Genomic DNA, 15342 nt, shown 5'->3' on the forward strand with positions numbered 1-15342 from the left:
TTATATTGTTGTTATTCCTTTTTTTTTTGTATAAGTTGGTGTTGAAAATGTTTTCTTATGTTTTTTTTAGTTTATTTAATTTTGTTGAGAAATATGTATGTATGTTCTGTGTATACTGATGTTTTATCAGTTTAGTTAATTAAAATTACGTCTTCTTTGTCAGAATTTTAGTTGTTATCTATAACATTTGAAAAAGATAACAATGTTGTAGTGGCAGTTGCAATGCAGTCGATTAAAAAATAATTTATTATTTAATTACATTGAAGTTGTTTAAAAAGCTGTGAATAGTAAGAATTATGTCATTCATTGTTTTAATGACTGTTTGTTTTTTATGCTGAATCAATTTGAAGGTCTGAGAATTTCGGCTAAAACAATCAATTCTGTACTATTTTTAGAATACAACCGTGTGCTTCGTTTCATAATTCTCTTGTGGAGTTCTCAATTGACCACTCAACTTCCTTATATTGAAGTTAGCATGGTCCTTTCGAAAATCTCGTATGGAATTTGTGATTGATAATGGTGTTGTGGTCCATTACTAGTATGATTTTCCTTCCTTGATGTTTTGAGGACAATTCACTGCTGATATTTGCAGGTTAAGCGCAAGACACAAATCATATGAAGATAATTACGAGACAACTGTTAACTAAACCTCGAAACTCAATGTTGTAGCCAGTCGCCACCGTACAAAATCATATCCGCACTTTGTTGAGGTTCAGTTAGTTCATATAGTTAGATGTTGTTGTTGTTGTAGCAGCAGTGATTGCTGAGTTCACAATCTATTAATTATAAATCTTAGCGCTGTTATAGTTATTTTCTTTTATTAAGGAAGAATTTCGAATACTATAGCAGTAAGCACCTAAGCTCTATCTTATGATATCATGCAGATTCACAAATTTCTGGAGTATCTTTCAGCCAGGTACTTTTTCAATCTATAAAGTTGTGTATACATTGGAAAGGCATATTATTGTACTACATTTTTAAAATCTTGTGGTTATAAAGGTTCTTTCAGATTTGAAATGTGTTGATTCCTTTATACTCTTGCATACTTCAATATCAAGTCAACACAACGAGAAATTGAACAAACAAAGTCATTTCCCCACTGTCTAATATATCAGGCTGATTGGTAAATATGCGGAGCATTTGGTAAAAATTTACTACCATCGGACACGTCTCGATGTGGGGGATATAATGTAATGTATTGTGCTTAAATGTATCTAAATGCGAGATAGACCAACGCACTCAGTGCATGGAACTTATCACATCTTGCAGTAGACTTAAGACTTCCTAGAACATCTTGGAAACTGTATTATTAGAAACTGAATCTTCTGGATCAAGTAATGATGAAAACACAACGGAGCTATGCAAAATAAATGAAGTGCTTGAGGAAGTGCTTGTATAACAAAACTCTTTGCAGCAAACGGAGAGCAGGCCAACAAAAGGGCAGTCAACGGGATGCTCCAAAGGCGTATGGTCCTTCTATACCCATCTCTACTGATAAAGTTCCTTTTGGCTTTGGTATCCATTCGGCTGGTTATAGCGTTCAAGCAGTATTTCATCGTTCAAGGTCTCTCAGCTTTAATTCGTATGGTTACCAATTTCCATGCTGTTGAATGAATCCTGCTGCTCGCAAACGTTTTGAAATTGATGCTTGAGTAGTTCCCAATGATTTTGCAAGCTTTGTTGGGTTTGACAACAATATTCATGGCTGGCCTGGGCGATATTTGCCTTCCGTGTCAAAATCACTACTTCTGAACCGCACAAACCATCTCTCGCACGTTGATTTAACACATTCACCATAAGCTTTGATTGGTGATCAATCGATGTGCTTCAGGGGGACTTTCAAAACTTCCCGCATATGACATTTTCGAAGCAAAAAAATAACAATTGAAATACAGTTGTATTACACTTTATTTCAATAGCATTTTCCAGTAAAAAGGAAACATAAATTTAAGCCATATGTTTTTTGTTTGAAAAATATTTAATTTTTCAAATATATTTCAAGTTTAAAACATAATTACATTTGCATTCAAGTCAAATTCCAACAAAATGTTCAAGTGCTTGATTTTTTGGGACTTTGGTGCTTACTGGGTAATGTTCAATAGCCAAGTGAGAATAAACAAATAAGAGAGCTAGGCTGTGCCGAATCTTATATACCCTTCACCAAATTATAATTAAAAATATTTTTTTCCTAAATATTTTTATTTAAACTAAATTTAATTTTTTTTTAAATTTTTTAAACATTTTTTTTCCAAATTTTTTTTAAAAAAGTTTTTTCCAATTTTTTTAAAATTTTAATTTAAAAAAAAAAATTAGAAAAAGAATTTATGAGAAAAAATTTTTTTTGATGAAAAAAAAAATCGGGTTAAAAAATATTTTTCCCGATTTTGACCCATTGTAGGTCCAACTTACATCGTTGAAATATCTATCATTAGATATCCATATTGTCTATATTAATGACTTAGTAATGCAGATATAAATAGACCAAAAATAGGGCAAAAATCGAGGTTGTCCCGGTTTTTTCCTTATATCTCAGCCATTTGTCGATTTTAAATAGCAACCGAGTCGGAAGAATGACAAAAAAATTATACACTATTGTTTTATTAAGGGGACGATATGTAGTTTAATTTCTTCGTTATGTTATCATACAGTTTATTTCCTTAGAGTCTCTAAATAATCTAGAGTTTCGTGTTCGTTTTTAATCGAAACCGAAACTGAAACCGCGGTTTTTCAAGGCCTAAAACCGGAACCGAAACCGACAATTATTCTTCGGTTTTTACTTTTAATCTATTTTCAGTAGAAATATTAAAAATTTATATATGAAAAACTAACTTTTTCATCCAAAGATTCATCCAAGTATTTCCTGACAATTCAATTTTGACTGTTTATTTATTTAGTTTTAAAAAAAGAATGCAAAGTGTTTTTAACAAAGACTTAGTTATTTTCAAATATCCAATAAAAGTATGGATCATTGTGAAGTGGATTCTAGCTCAGTCGAAAAAAATACCCATATTTTGTATTCCCACTCAGCATTATGAATTCCTAATTTCATATTTCTGGGCCCATTATTATTGAAAATGCAAAAGAAATGTACCACTAAAGTTAACTTTTGCTAACTTTATTCAGAATCATGTGTGTCTAATTTTTCATTTCAGAATCATGTGTGTCTAATTTTTAGGTTTATTATTATAAAATATTCCAAAAGTACTATTACAATAAAGAAATAGTACTATAGCCAACTATTATGTACATAAGTACCAATTTTCTACAATTGAACCCCCGTCAAGTTTGAAATCAAATTAATTTCCTGATTATAGGTTCAATATTATAGAAAAAGTAAAAGTTCTTAGTTTGGTTTAGTTCTCCTTTTTTGAATCATAATACTATTAGCCCCCTATTCTTGATTATTTCTTTACTGAGAAGCATATTAGCCAACTTTAATGTATATAAGCTAACTAATTTAATATACATATTAAAAAAGTACCATTAAACGAAAATGTACCAATTTTCCTTTATCCTCTAATCTAGAGTGTGTAATTTTAATGATTTTTTACTGGACAGCTGATATAGTAAGCAGTTAGTTAGCTAGTAAGTAACCGGTATGTGAATCCAATGTTTTGACTATTTTGGACCAGCTATCAGATAGTCTCATTATAATCCAAAATGATCCTAGAACTGCTGGGATATTAAAAATGTATACCATGTAGGAGGTCAACATTTTGAAAACGACCTTAGTTTTTTAAAATAGCGTCATGAAATCCAGTAATTTGGCTATACATTACGATTAGGGTTTTTAATTTCAATTTTTTTTTGAAATGTTTTTAAAAAAAGTTGTTTTTCCAAATTTTTTTAAATTTTTTTTTTTGGAACAAAATGATTAAAAAAAAATTTTTTTGGTGAAAAAAAAATTCGGGTTAAAAAATATTTTTCCCGATTTTGACACATTGTAGGTCCAACTTACTATAGCCTTATCTACATCGGTGCAATGAACTTTGAAATATTTATCATTAGATATCCATATTGTCTATGTTAATGACTTAGTAATCCAGATATAAATCAAAAATAGGTCAAAAATCGAGGTTGTCCCGGTTTTTTGCTCATATCTCCGTTATTTATGGGCTGATTTTAAATAGCAAACTGCTCGAAAGCATGTCTGACAGAATTATTGAAGATTTGGATCCCGAAGATATCTGGGGTCTTCAGAAAATTGATTTCAACAGACAGACAGACATGGCTTAATCGACTCCGCTAACTATAAGGATCCAGAAGGATCCAGGAAATGAAAAATGTAGAAATTACAAACGGAATGACAAACTTATATATACCCTTCTCACGAAGGTGAAGGGTATAAAAATTGTCTAAGCCTTTTTGTACTAGATTTGAATTGAAGAACAATTTAATGATTTAATAAATTTTTGAAGCTATTTTGTTATGGATTTGAAGAAGAAATTTAAAGAAATTAGAATGATTCAATAAGAAATAAATTCTATAAATAATGAATTCACTTTTTAAATTTTCATACGAAAAATCTCATATAAATAATAATAATAAGCGGTCTATTATTGCCGAGATATAAGCAAAAAACTGTAAAAAAAACTTTTTACTGGTTTTTGGTGAAAAAATAGAGTTCTAACGGGATTCCCGACTAAAAATCCCGGGAATCGGGTAGTGAAAAATTGGAAAAATTCCCGGGAAATTTGTACCGGGAATTCCCGGGATAAAACCATAATTACGATGCTTACCTTTAACTTTAAAAATAAAACTATAGATATCTTGTAAACCAATTATGTTCTTGTTACCAATGTTTTGTTTTTAATATTTTATTTTTCTGGTAATATTTTCATTTTGGTTTTTTTTAGTTCTTGGATACATAGTTTGTTTTAAGATGTTTCTTTTAGATTTTTTTTTAATCAATTAATTCAGCTTTCTTTTGATTTTTGCGTATATTTTTTTGTTGTTCATTTTTATATTTTTGTTTTTTTTTCATAGAAGTGTGTTTGTTTAAACATTTTTTTTTTTAATTTTTTGGTGTGTTTGTTAAATATTTTTTTTTTTGGTTTTTAATAAAATATTTGAGTTTTTTTTTCATCGCTTAACTTAAAGCAGAAGAAGACTTTAAATATTAATAAAAAAAGTTAATTTTTTTTTTAAAGATTTTTGGTTGTTCTTTCTTTTTGAAAGAATTATAATTTTTGTTCTGTTCTGTTTTGTTTGTTGTTGTTGACATTTTTGTTTGTGTGTGTAAATATAATAATATTTATAGTAATAATAATAATAATTTGTTTATAATAATAATAATAAATAGTATTTGGGCAAAAAGCTTCAAATTGTTATAAAAAAGAATCCTAAGACATTTTCAATGTCTCTTAAAAAAATATAAATATTAAATTAAAGGATAGACAAAAGAATTTTCTCGTTATTAGGAAAACTAATATTAATGTTACATTTTTATTTGTGTTGTTTTGTTTTGGTTTTCATAAAAAATGAAAATTATTTGTTGTAATTAAATTAATTATAAATATTTGGAAATGTATCTAATTATTAAAATTAAGAGTTTTTTTAGCTAATGAAATGTTGTATTGTGTGTTATTAGATGATGACAATAGTTCTCTGTATTCTAGCTTATTCTCTTTTTCTACTAACTTTGCATGCCTTTAAAAGTATGTTAACTTAATGAGAGTGTGTGTGTGACAGAGAGAAAGAGTAAAATATAGATTTAATTACTAAATATAAGTTGCTTTAATTTATTTCTTCAAATTGATAAAAAATGAATGTGGAAAGAATTGAATATTGTTGGTTTTGCCATTTGATTTCTATGAATAATAATTGTTAAGCAGATAATGAAAGAAGTGTAATTTTCATATAATACTTTAAAACTCAGGACTAGATTCCATCAAATAGTTTGGAAATGACATAGGAAATTTTAAAATTTCCTTTAAAATAGAGATTCTTTAAAAACATTTACAAAATTACCTTTCTTTCAATATCTGTTATCAGCGAAATTATAATGGGGGGAGGGAGTAGGTTTGGTTGTTGGAAAGTTAAAGTTTGAAAAATAAAATTGTAAAAAAATATATGTATTTGTATTTACTTTAAATAGTTTTATTTTTTAAAGGGAGTTTTCTTGTTTTTGTTTTTTATTATTTTTCTTGAAGTAAAAGCAGAGTTTTCAAGCGAAAAAATCTGTAATCAAAAAGACATTTTATCATTGTTGCTCTAACAGTAATTCATTCCTTTATTCCTTTTTTTTTTTTTTTTAATTTTCCTTTTAAATTAAGTATTTTGTTTGTTTGGTTTTCCTTAAGTTGTAATATATAGATTTGTTTTCCATTTTCTTTATATAATAAACTTAATAGAGCTTTTCATTTATATATAATATATATGTATAGTTTTGTTTTGTTTTTGTTTTGTTTTCTTCTGGTATTTCTGGTTTATATAATAATTTATTTGTTTATTCTTTCTTGTTTTTTTTTTCATCTATTCTTCACTACATTTATTTTTAAGATTCTTTGTTTTTATTAAAAATGTTCAAAAGTTTATTCTCCTGGCTTTTACTCTCTGTTTCCTCCGGTCTACGGTTTAAAAAACTACTACATCTAACTATCATCTATTTATCATCACCTATTCCCTCATCAGCTGTGGTGGTCTTTTTATCTTGACCCATGGCAGCTGCTGCAGCATCATCGTCATCAGCTTTAATATCACACTTTTCGGCTAGCATATCCTCGATGCCCTCGTCAATGGGTTGATTCTCTTTGTTGGCTTCTAAATCAGCGTCGGCGTCTAGTTCGGGAGCCGATGGCTCGGCGGCACCGTTTGTTTTAATAGGATGTGGTGTCATTTTGACTCGGCATGTTTCGTAAGCTTTTTCGAAACCTAATTTAGTGTAGAGATTACGAGAAGCATCATTTTGTGGACGTATCACAACGAAAGGTTTGTAGCCTCGTTCGATAACTTTATTAGTCAAAGCGGTAGCTAAGCGTATGCCATAACTGAAAAGACACCAAGAACAAATTTAAATTCCAAGTTTTTTCATAAACTTAAAATTAAATTCAGTTAAACTCACCCTAATCGCCTATAATCTGGACGTGTTTGCATTGAAAACATTGCACCATAATACGAATGTACCATCCATGCGGCCAGTTCGTTTGTATCTTTTCTAAAAATACCCAAACCGGGCAGCACTTCAACCAGTATCTCGAATACATGGACACACTCAATCTCATTGGCCGGATATAAATCGTGTATGCGTTTGACATCCTCCACAGTCAATTGGCGCATATACGCATTATCGGGTAGTTCGGCTAATTCCAAGTCCGTATTCAATTTATTGCACACATAAATATCACCCTCAAGTCTCTCCATGATGCCCATTTCTTTATAAAAATCATCCAGGCGATTCATAATAGCAATGTGCGTAAAATTCAGGTACAGTGGTTGTTGCCAATCGATCAGTATGTCTTCCGTACGCATTAGATCCACATGTTCGATTTGTTCGGATGGGCAGAAGATGCCAAAGCTTTGGTATATATTGTTGTTGGGCTAAAATTATTGGAAAAATTGTTGAAATTACTTTTTTTTTAAAGATTAGAATAGTTTTCAATTATATACCGTTAGCGTGCATCCTGGAAAATGTAATAATATTGGTTTTTCGGGCCAATCTTTTGAAACATAAAATTTAAATTCCCAAACACGATCATTCAGGTACGTTCGTATTGTTTGATGAAACTGGAAGAATAGTAAATAAAGAAATATTGGTTAATGTTTATATTACATACGAAATTAGTTATAATACAGCTACTTCAATTAGGTCTTGGCTTACAGAAATGAAATACATCTCAAAAGTTATTCCTACAAAAAGGTTGCTTGAACAAAAACTATACTAACTAAAAATATAAGAGTAATTGCTGCGTTTTCTGAAACAATTGTAAAAAATATACTTAAGATATCATTTTGTTTAGATTTCTGTCCCAAAAAAGTGTTAGCTCTTTTCTATTTGGATCTAATATGTTTATTGATATTGTAAACGTTTGAATTGCATTAATTTTTCTTTTGGGTTTTAGTGATCAGTCGAAAAAGTGAAGCACGCTGTACTTTGTTAATGCCTATTTGGGATGAGAAGACATGAGGCTTCAAAACTACGTACGAATTCCAAGTTTAACAACTATTTCGCCTCTTTAACATTATGTTCGGAACCAATTAAAATGGATTTACTGATCAGCCGATCAGTGAAGGGTGTTATGTTGATCTTTATCAAGTACTGTGTTTATATTGAGTACCTATTTGAGATGAGAAGACATTCGACCTCTGTACTAAGGGCGATTTCAAAGTACATACGATATTAAGGAGGCTGCTGCATCTTTAGGAACATCCTACATTGTTGTACGTGATCCAGATTATAACTTATACACTGTTGATTCCACAGATTTGTATGTAGCTAAAACGAATTCCCAATTCAACCCTCAAGAGCTGCCTGCAGTCTCTTTAAGACAATTCTGTTTATTTCTAAATTTATACAAAATTAGGATCATGTATATAACGAAATTCCAATATATTGATGGCTTATAGACGAAATTTTGGCACCTTTATAGGTTCAGTTTCACACAGATTGTAGCAACAGAAAATCAGTTGATAAATATGATACTAGGCATAGACAATAACTAGATAGTTAACTGAGAGCCAAAAACCTAAGTATGTTGTCAGAAACCTAATTCATGAGAATGTATTGCATGTATTTTGTTTTTGTTTCACCCGTATGTGTGAAAAGAGATTAATATTTTACTCTCTCTTTCCGTTTTATGCGTTTATTCTATGATATTAGGTTTTAAACAATAAAATTTTGCAGTAGAATTTGAATAATTCAGTCATAAAAACAGAATAAATCGATTGACAACAAAATGGGTGAATTCCAAAATGTATGTATTGAATGCAGTCAAAGCATGCAAACGCGTAGTTAAAATTTAAAAAAAACGTATCATACTGCGTGTTTTTACTTTTTCGTACATTTTGCGATATGAAACATTATCAAAGTTTACACGGTTGCGTTAAGAATCGCTCTACTTTTTAAGGTTGCATTGCATACATACATTTTGGAATTCACCCAATGTCATAACGAATCTATTTTCTCTGTGTAGCCATTAAGTGTTGTCGTGGATCCATCTCAGATTGTGGAGACAGGATGCTGACTTATGAATAACTTTGCTTAAGTGTAACTTAGCTAGAGTGACTAAATTGGACGAATACGATACATCCCAGGTTGATGTTGTGGGGCAATAAAATGGCGTAACTGACTGCATCAAAGAACTTCGATAAACCCAATGTCACAAAGACGGTTCTTGAGATTTGGCGACTGTGTGAGGATAATATGTCGCTGTTCTAAGATTTAACAGTATGTCATTTGACGTCGATAATTCAACTTCAGTATTATCAGAATTCTTCAACTCCAACATGGTCTTTGATAGTTTGGACATATTGACGAACACTACAACTTGTCTTGGCGTGGTCAATCCTTCCGAAAAATTCCGAACTTTTTTTTTTAACAAACCCAAACTGCGAAGCGTTTTGCTTGTCTGCAGATACACCCAGAGTGTCTGACGGGAATCGAACCCGCAACCCTCAGATAAATAGTCCAGCACACTATCGACTGGTCTATCGGGTCACTGTGGATGTTGTTATGCTCCTGTTGTGAAGTGCGAACTCACTATTAGTATTCCATTAGCCATTAGAAAGATACTGTAATTTGCAGCGATAAATGGATGTTAGATATATCATAGATCTTAGATCTTTTGGTTTTTATAGCTCCATTTAAACAATTATGCGGAGTTAGTTTGATTCCAAAATCCACGAAACTACGGCAATCTTGGTATTGGAATTAGGGAAATTTTCCCGGGAATTTTTTAGTTCTAAATGAAACCAATAAACGATTTTTGAATTTTTGAACTAAGTCCCCAATGAACAAAGTCCCCAAACCGCAAATGAATTAAGGCCCCAAAATTTTATATAGAAAAAACCAACAACGAAATTTAGGGACTTAGTTCATATTTTGGGGATTTATTTCATTTCTAAAATTGGGGATTTAATTCATTATGAAATTACTCTGGGGTGTACCAAAAAGTGGCTTCTCTCAGAATAGTTTTTTTGCATTGCGCATTCTGAGCGAAGCCTGTTTTTGATACACCCCAGAGAAGAAAATCTTTGAGCCCGGCCAAAGGCCGGCAATGCAAAAAGGTTTTAGTATGCGAAGAAGGTTTCTTTTTCATTTTGGTTGGGGGTTTAGTTCCTTTGGTTGGAGATTTATTTCATTTAGAACTTTTGGGTTTTAATTCATAATGAATTAAGCCCCCAATTTTGGGGTTTTCATTCATTTGTGTTTTGGGGACTTTGTTCGTAGCGCCTCACGGGAAGGAAGATATTACGGGAAATTAGGAACCCTAATTGGAATGTATGTTGAACTGACTCAATCAAATCCATTAAGTTGGATTTGAGAGAATGGTACTCTTTTAGGATCAGTAGTGATTTCAATTATGGGTAAATATCTCCTGGAGGAGCACGATGTTGTTTTATTCTATGGGTCGTTTATCTGCAATATGGATATCATTTCACACATGTTCCACACATTTGTTAAGTAAGTATTTGTTAGGGTTGAACATTTTGTTGATGATGATGATGTTTATGATAAGGATCGATCACAAAGATTTGCCGGAAAGTCTATTTTGGGAGCAAGGTACTACGAAGCAAATCAACTGTTATCTTTCATGTTTCAGACTTTTTTTCCAGGCGGTTCTGGCACACCTCACCAAAATAACATAATTTCTGTTGCTGAGTTTAAAGAGCCTTTTGTGGAGTGACAATTATATTTCTTTTATATGGTTAATGAGATTTTTGTGGACTTCTAAACACACGGAATGCATTTGATTATCGACAAATTTTATAAGCTATTAATTCTACGGCCAAGGACTAGATTTCGTGAGTTAATGATTTAATCAATTTATTTGTGTTCTCGAGTTTGATGTAATTTTTTGGCATGTGTCAGAAACGCCCACTCAAGAAAATTCCACTTCATTTCTCAACAAAGCTACACAGATTAGCTCTTAAAGGCAACAATGAGGGAGCTGTTTATTAACAAATTTTTGTATTTAGTATAAGTTTGAGAAACCGTTTGTTTCGTAACAGATTCCCATGAAATTTCTAATATGTTATGGTTACTAAAGGGATTGTTTTGGCGTCCACCAAAATGTTTATATTCGAAAATGTTTCACAGCCTGTTTTCAGAACACAATCGAGTAAGTTGTACGAACATTTTACTCGTGTCTCACACAAGTAAAATATTTGTGTTCTATAAACAGCAGGTAAAATCTAAATTAGATTTAAATACATTTATGGTATTCACATGGTCTGCTATTAGTCATATTGTCATAATTTCCTAATATATTATAATAGTTGTTGTTGTGTTTTAAACAAAAAAAGTATTATTTTATGACAAAATAATAAACATAGTTCAAATTGTCTTATTAGTTTAGAACAGTTTTGTTTGAAACACAACAAAAATTTGATTAAACTATCATAATATATTAGGACATTATGACAATATGCCCAAATAGTAGACGGTGTAAATACCCCAATTAATTAATTTAAACTTTTACGTAAATGGGGTTGAAATATTTATACTCCTACTCTTTTGTATAAATGTTAATCACTAAATTTAGTTACGATTTAACCTTTGCATATAAATACGCTTTAATCAAATTTATAAATAGAATATTTCTATAAAAGAATATTAAACAAAAAATAAATAAATTGTGTAAAACCACACCTAAAACAAATACACAAACCTTCATACTTACATACCAACTTAAATACGTCCACATTAAGTTGTAAATCATTCAAAATTGTTAAATAGAATTGTACTCTGGTACAAGGACTTCAGCAACAACCAAAACAACAATATTTTATATAGAATGGAATGGAAATATATTTGAAAACAAAAAAACCTAACCTCAATTTATATGTAACGTTTCTTTTGAAAAGCCAACAAAATGGAGGTGAACAACAGAACATTAGAACGGAAAAACAATTAAGAAAACAAAACAAAAAAAAGCAAAAGAGTGTGTACGAAATACTAGTAATTTAAAAAGGGAAAACTAAATATGAAATAAATTGTGCAACTACTTTTTGTATAGTTGAAAACTTAGGTAAATACGAACAAGTATAATTTAAAATCTAAAACTTAAATAAAACAAAGAGAATGAGAAACCAAAACTTAAAACTGAAGTAATTCATAAGTAGTGGTAATGGTGGTGGTACTAGTGGTTTTGTAAGGTCCCATTAACATTTCAACATTTGAATTTATATGGATATGGATGTACGTACAAGAAACTTCATGGACACTTTTACTATTTACAACTACAACTACTTATAGTACATGTTGTATTCAGTTCTATTCTATTTGTTACACCATCACGGTTTGGTTTGGTGTGGTTGCATGGCATGTGTATTACTACTGCCAGCCAGCATTTTTATACTATAAATCAATCACATTGGCTTCCATGTGCAAAAATATACATACATATCTACTACTTTTATACATATAACATATAGAAAAAAAAACGAACCAAAATTTTTGTTTGCCAAGTTTTGTGTAATCCTTAAGAAATCAATACAAGTTTATGGGGATCAAGTGAAAAGTGTATGATGCATATGCAATGAAACTGAAGATGAAGGACCATAAAATGTGGATATAAAATGACAATTGTTAAGTAAATTGACAATTCAACAGAAAACATACTTTAAAATTGTTAAAAAAAAAAATGGTTGGTTGGACCATCAGCAACATATAGTAGAAAACTTTTATATTGAGCAACTATTACTCATACCTCTACACCATTTTTAATTGAAATTAAGAACGTTATACATGATATTCAGAAAATTCCAAATGAAATTGAAAATTTCTAAAGGGTCTTCCAATAGAGACTTCTGAACTTTGATATTGTTGAAGCTACATCTGTCAAATTGGCTGCCATTTATTAAGTTAGCTTTGTCATGGACTGATATAGCGATCAACATCACGTGCAAAGAATAAAATTGTTTTATAAAACTGGTTGTTTTGTTCGGCCAACGTTCCGCGTGTTTCACCCATTTTATGCCAACAAACTAAAATTATCGAATTTGGGACGATACCAATCCACATGAGATCCAAGAGCATCCAAAACATCCCGAAAAAGTCAATTATTGGATGTGGATTTTGGACTGGTGGCGTCATCATCATTTTTTGATAACTACCGTCAACTGCGAGTGCTATAGGTCGATGATTACCAACTTCTTTTGGCCAGAATTGCATGATATGGACACCGAAGATATGTGGTTTCAACAGTTCCACACAGCTCATGCCACATTAGACATTCTGCACGAGCGATTTGAAGGCATTTCATGTGGTGGTGATGTGAACTGGTCACAGAGATCTTGTCATTTGACCCCGTTAAACTTTCTCTTGTTGGGTTTGTCTAAGTCGCTGGTCTATGCGAATATGCCACAAACCACATTTGATCTCAAATCCAACTTAACCCATGTCATCGGTCAAATTCAGCCTGATTTATGCGCCAGAGTCATGGAAAATTCGAAATTTTCCAAATTAAATTGAAAAAATTCCAAATAAAATTGAGAATATCAGTTTGAAATTGAGAAAATTCCAATTAAGATTAAGAATTTCAATGTGAAATTGAGAAAAATCCAAATGAAATTGAGAATTTCAATTTAACCTGGTAACATAGGGTGCAACCATGATACAACCATTAGAAGGTAGAATCACTAGGGAGAGAGTTTAAAATGCTATGCCTTGTTACGTCAAATAATAGAAAAATAAAAAACAGAAATCCAAAAATACGAATAATAACAAATGAAAATTGAGAAATATTTTGTTTATATTTGAAATACAGTTCAATATAATCGGAGTCATTGAAATGATGCATGCAAATCCGTGAGTGTTTCTTCAGCTCAACACCGCAGGCTGCACTCCATTCTTTAATTTTATTTTCAGGACATTTTATAAATCTTACGACATTTTGTTCAAATGAACATTTAAATTGAATTTAAAATATTTTTCAATTTAGTTAATTTTTGATGTGTTTTTTTAATTGTACTTTTATTTTTTATTTTATATTAGTCTGACAATTCAAGGCATGTAGAATTGAGAACATATTTTGTAGTGATTCTACCTTTTATTGTTATATTATGGATATATTATTCTATGCCTGGTAAACTTCTAATTGACATTTAGAAAAATTTACATGAAATTGAGAAATTTTTATTTATACTTAAAAATGCGATATTTACAATAGATGGCGTATCTTTTGAACGCCAAAAAAGCTTTTTTTGCTTCCAAAAAAAAGTGTCGCTGAAGCTCACCAAAGTTTATGGTGAATGTGGTCCATCGGTTTCAACATGCGAGAGATGGTTTGTGCTGTTCAGAACACGGAAGACAAAGATCGCCAAGGCCAGCCAAAAAAAAGTTTGAAGACCAAAAATTGGAGGAATTACTCCATAAAGATTGTTGTCAAACTTAACAAGAGCAATTACAAAACGTTTGCGAGCAGCAGGATTCATCCAAAAGCAGGCAAATTGGGTACCATACGAGAGACCTTTAAAGACGATTTTGCATGTCCGAAATGATGTTTGAACGCTTTAAAAGAAAATCATTTTTGCACCGAATCATTGCTTGCGATGAAAAATGGATCCTTTACGATAATCCGAAGCCCAGCCAACCAGTCGAAAGCCAAATATACATGACGATCAGGTAATGCTTTGTATTTGGTGAGACCAAAAGAGTGTTTTCTATTATAAGCTGCTGAAATCCGGTCAGACCATCACAGGGAACCTGTACCGAACGCAACTGATTCGTTTGAAGCGATCATTGGCCGAAAAACGCCCAGAGTATGTTTCGATCGATGCAGAACGCTCTCTCTGCGATACTCTTAGCTTTGATTCCTGCTTGGCCTCAAAAGATGAGCAGTTCTTTTGGCTCGGAAAACAAAGATGGGAAAATGTCTTAGCTAACAATGGCCAATTGAATAATGGCTGTGCTACAATCGGGTGTATGTAGAGGCCGCGGGAAGTAGATATCGACAGGAATGTTCCAACACGAAACCAACAATATTTTCTACAACAAAATAAAATAAATTTAGAATCCTGCTTTCCAAATCTGACACAATCGTTCATTTTGTTAAAGTACTACTCTGTACTAGAGATGAGCGATCCCGTGAGTTTTGAAGAACGACGTTCTCATTGAACGTGATTTATAAATCACTGTTCTTTTAAACAGTGACTGTGATCACGTTTTGTCTATGTTAAGCA

The 15342-nt window shown here is 31.3% G+C and overlaps 1 protein-coding gene across 1 annotated transcript in view; it reads right to left on the reverse strand.

Moving 5' to 3' along the window:
* Window positions 1-6124: 6124 nt before the first annotated feature.
* LOC135951090 (uncharacterized) overlaps window positions 6125-15342 on the reverse strand; it is a 49701-nt gene continuing 40483 nt past the window's right edge. The window contains exons 3-5 of the mRNA XM_065500673.1: window positions 7609-7725; window positions 7064-7539; window positions 6125-6989 (exon numbers count right to left, since the gene is read on the reverse strand). Of these exons, the coding sequence (XP_065356745.1) occupies window positions 6605-6989; window positions 7064-7539; window positions 7609-7725 (978 nt within the window). The 3' untranslated portion in view covers window positions 6125-6604. The remainder of the gene's footprint in view (window positions 6990-7063; window positions 7540-7608; window positions 7726-15342) is intronic.

This window comes from Calliphora vicina, chromosome 2 (genome assembly GCF_958450345.1).
Source record: "Calliphora vicina chromosome 2, idCalVici1.1, whole genome shotgun sequence".
Lineage (NCBI taxonomy): Eukaryota > Metazoa > Arthropoda > Insecta > Diptera > Calliphoridae > Calliphora > Calliphora vicina.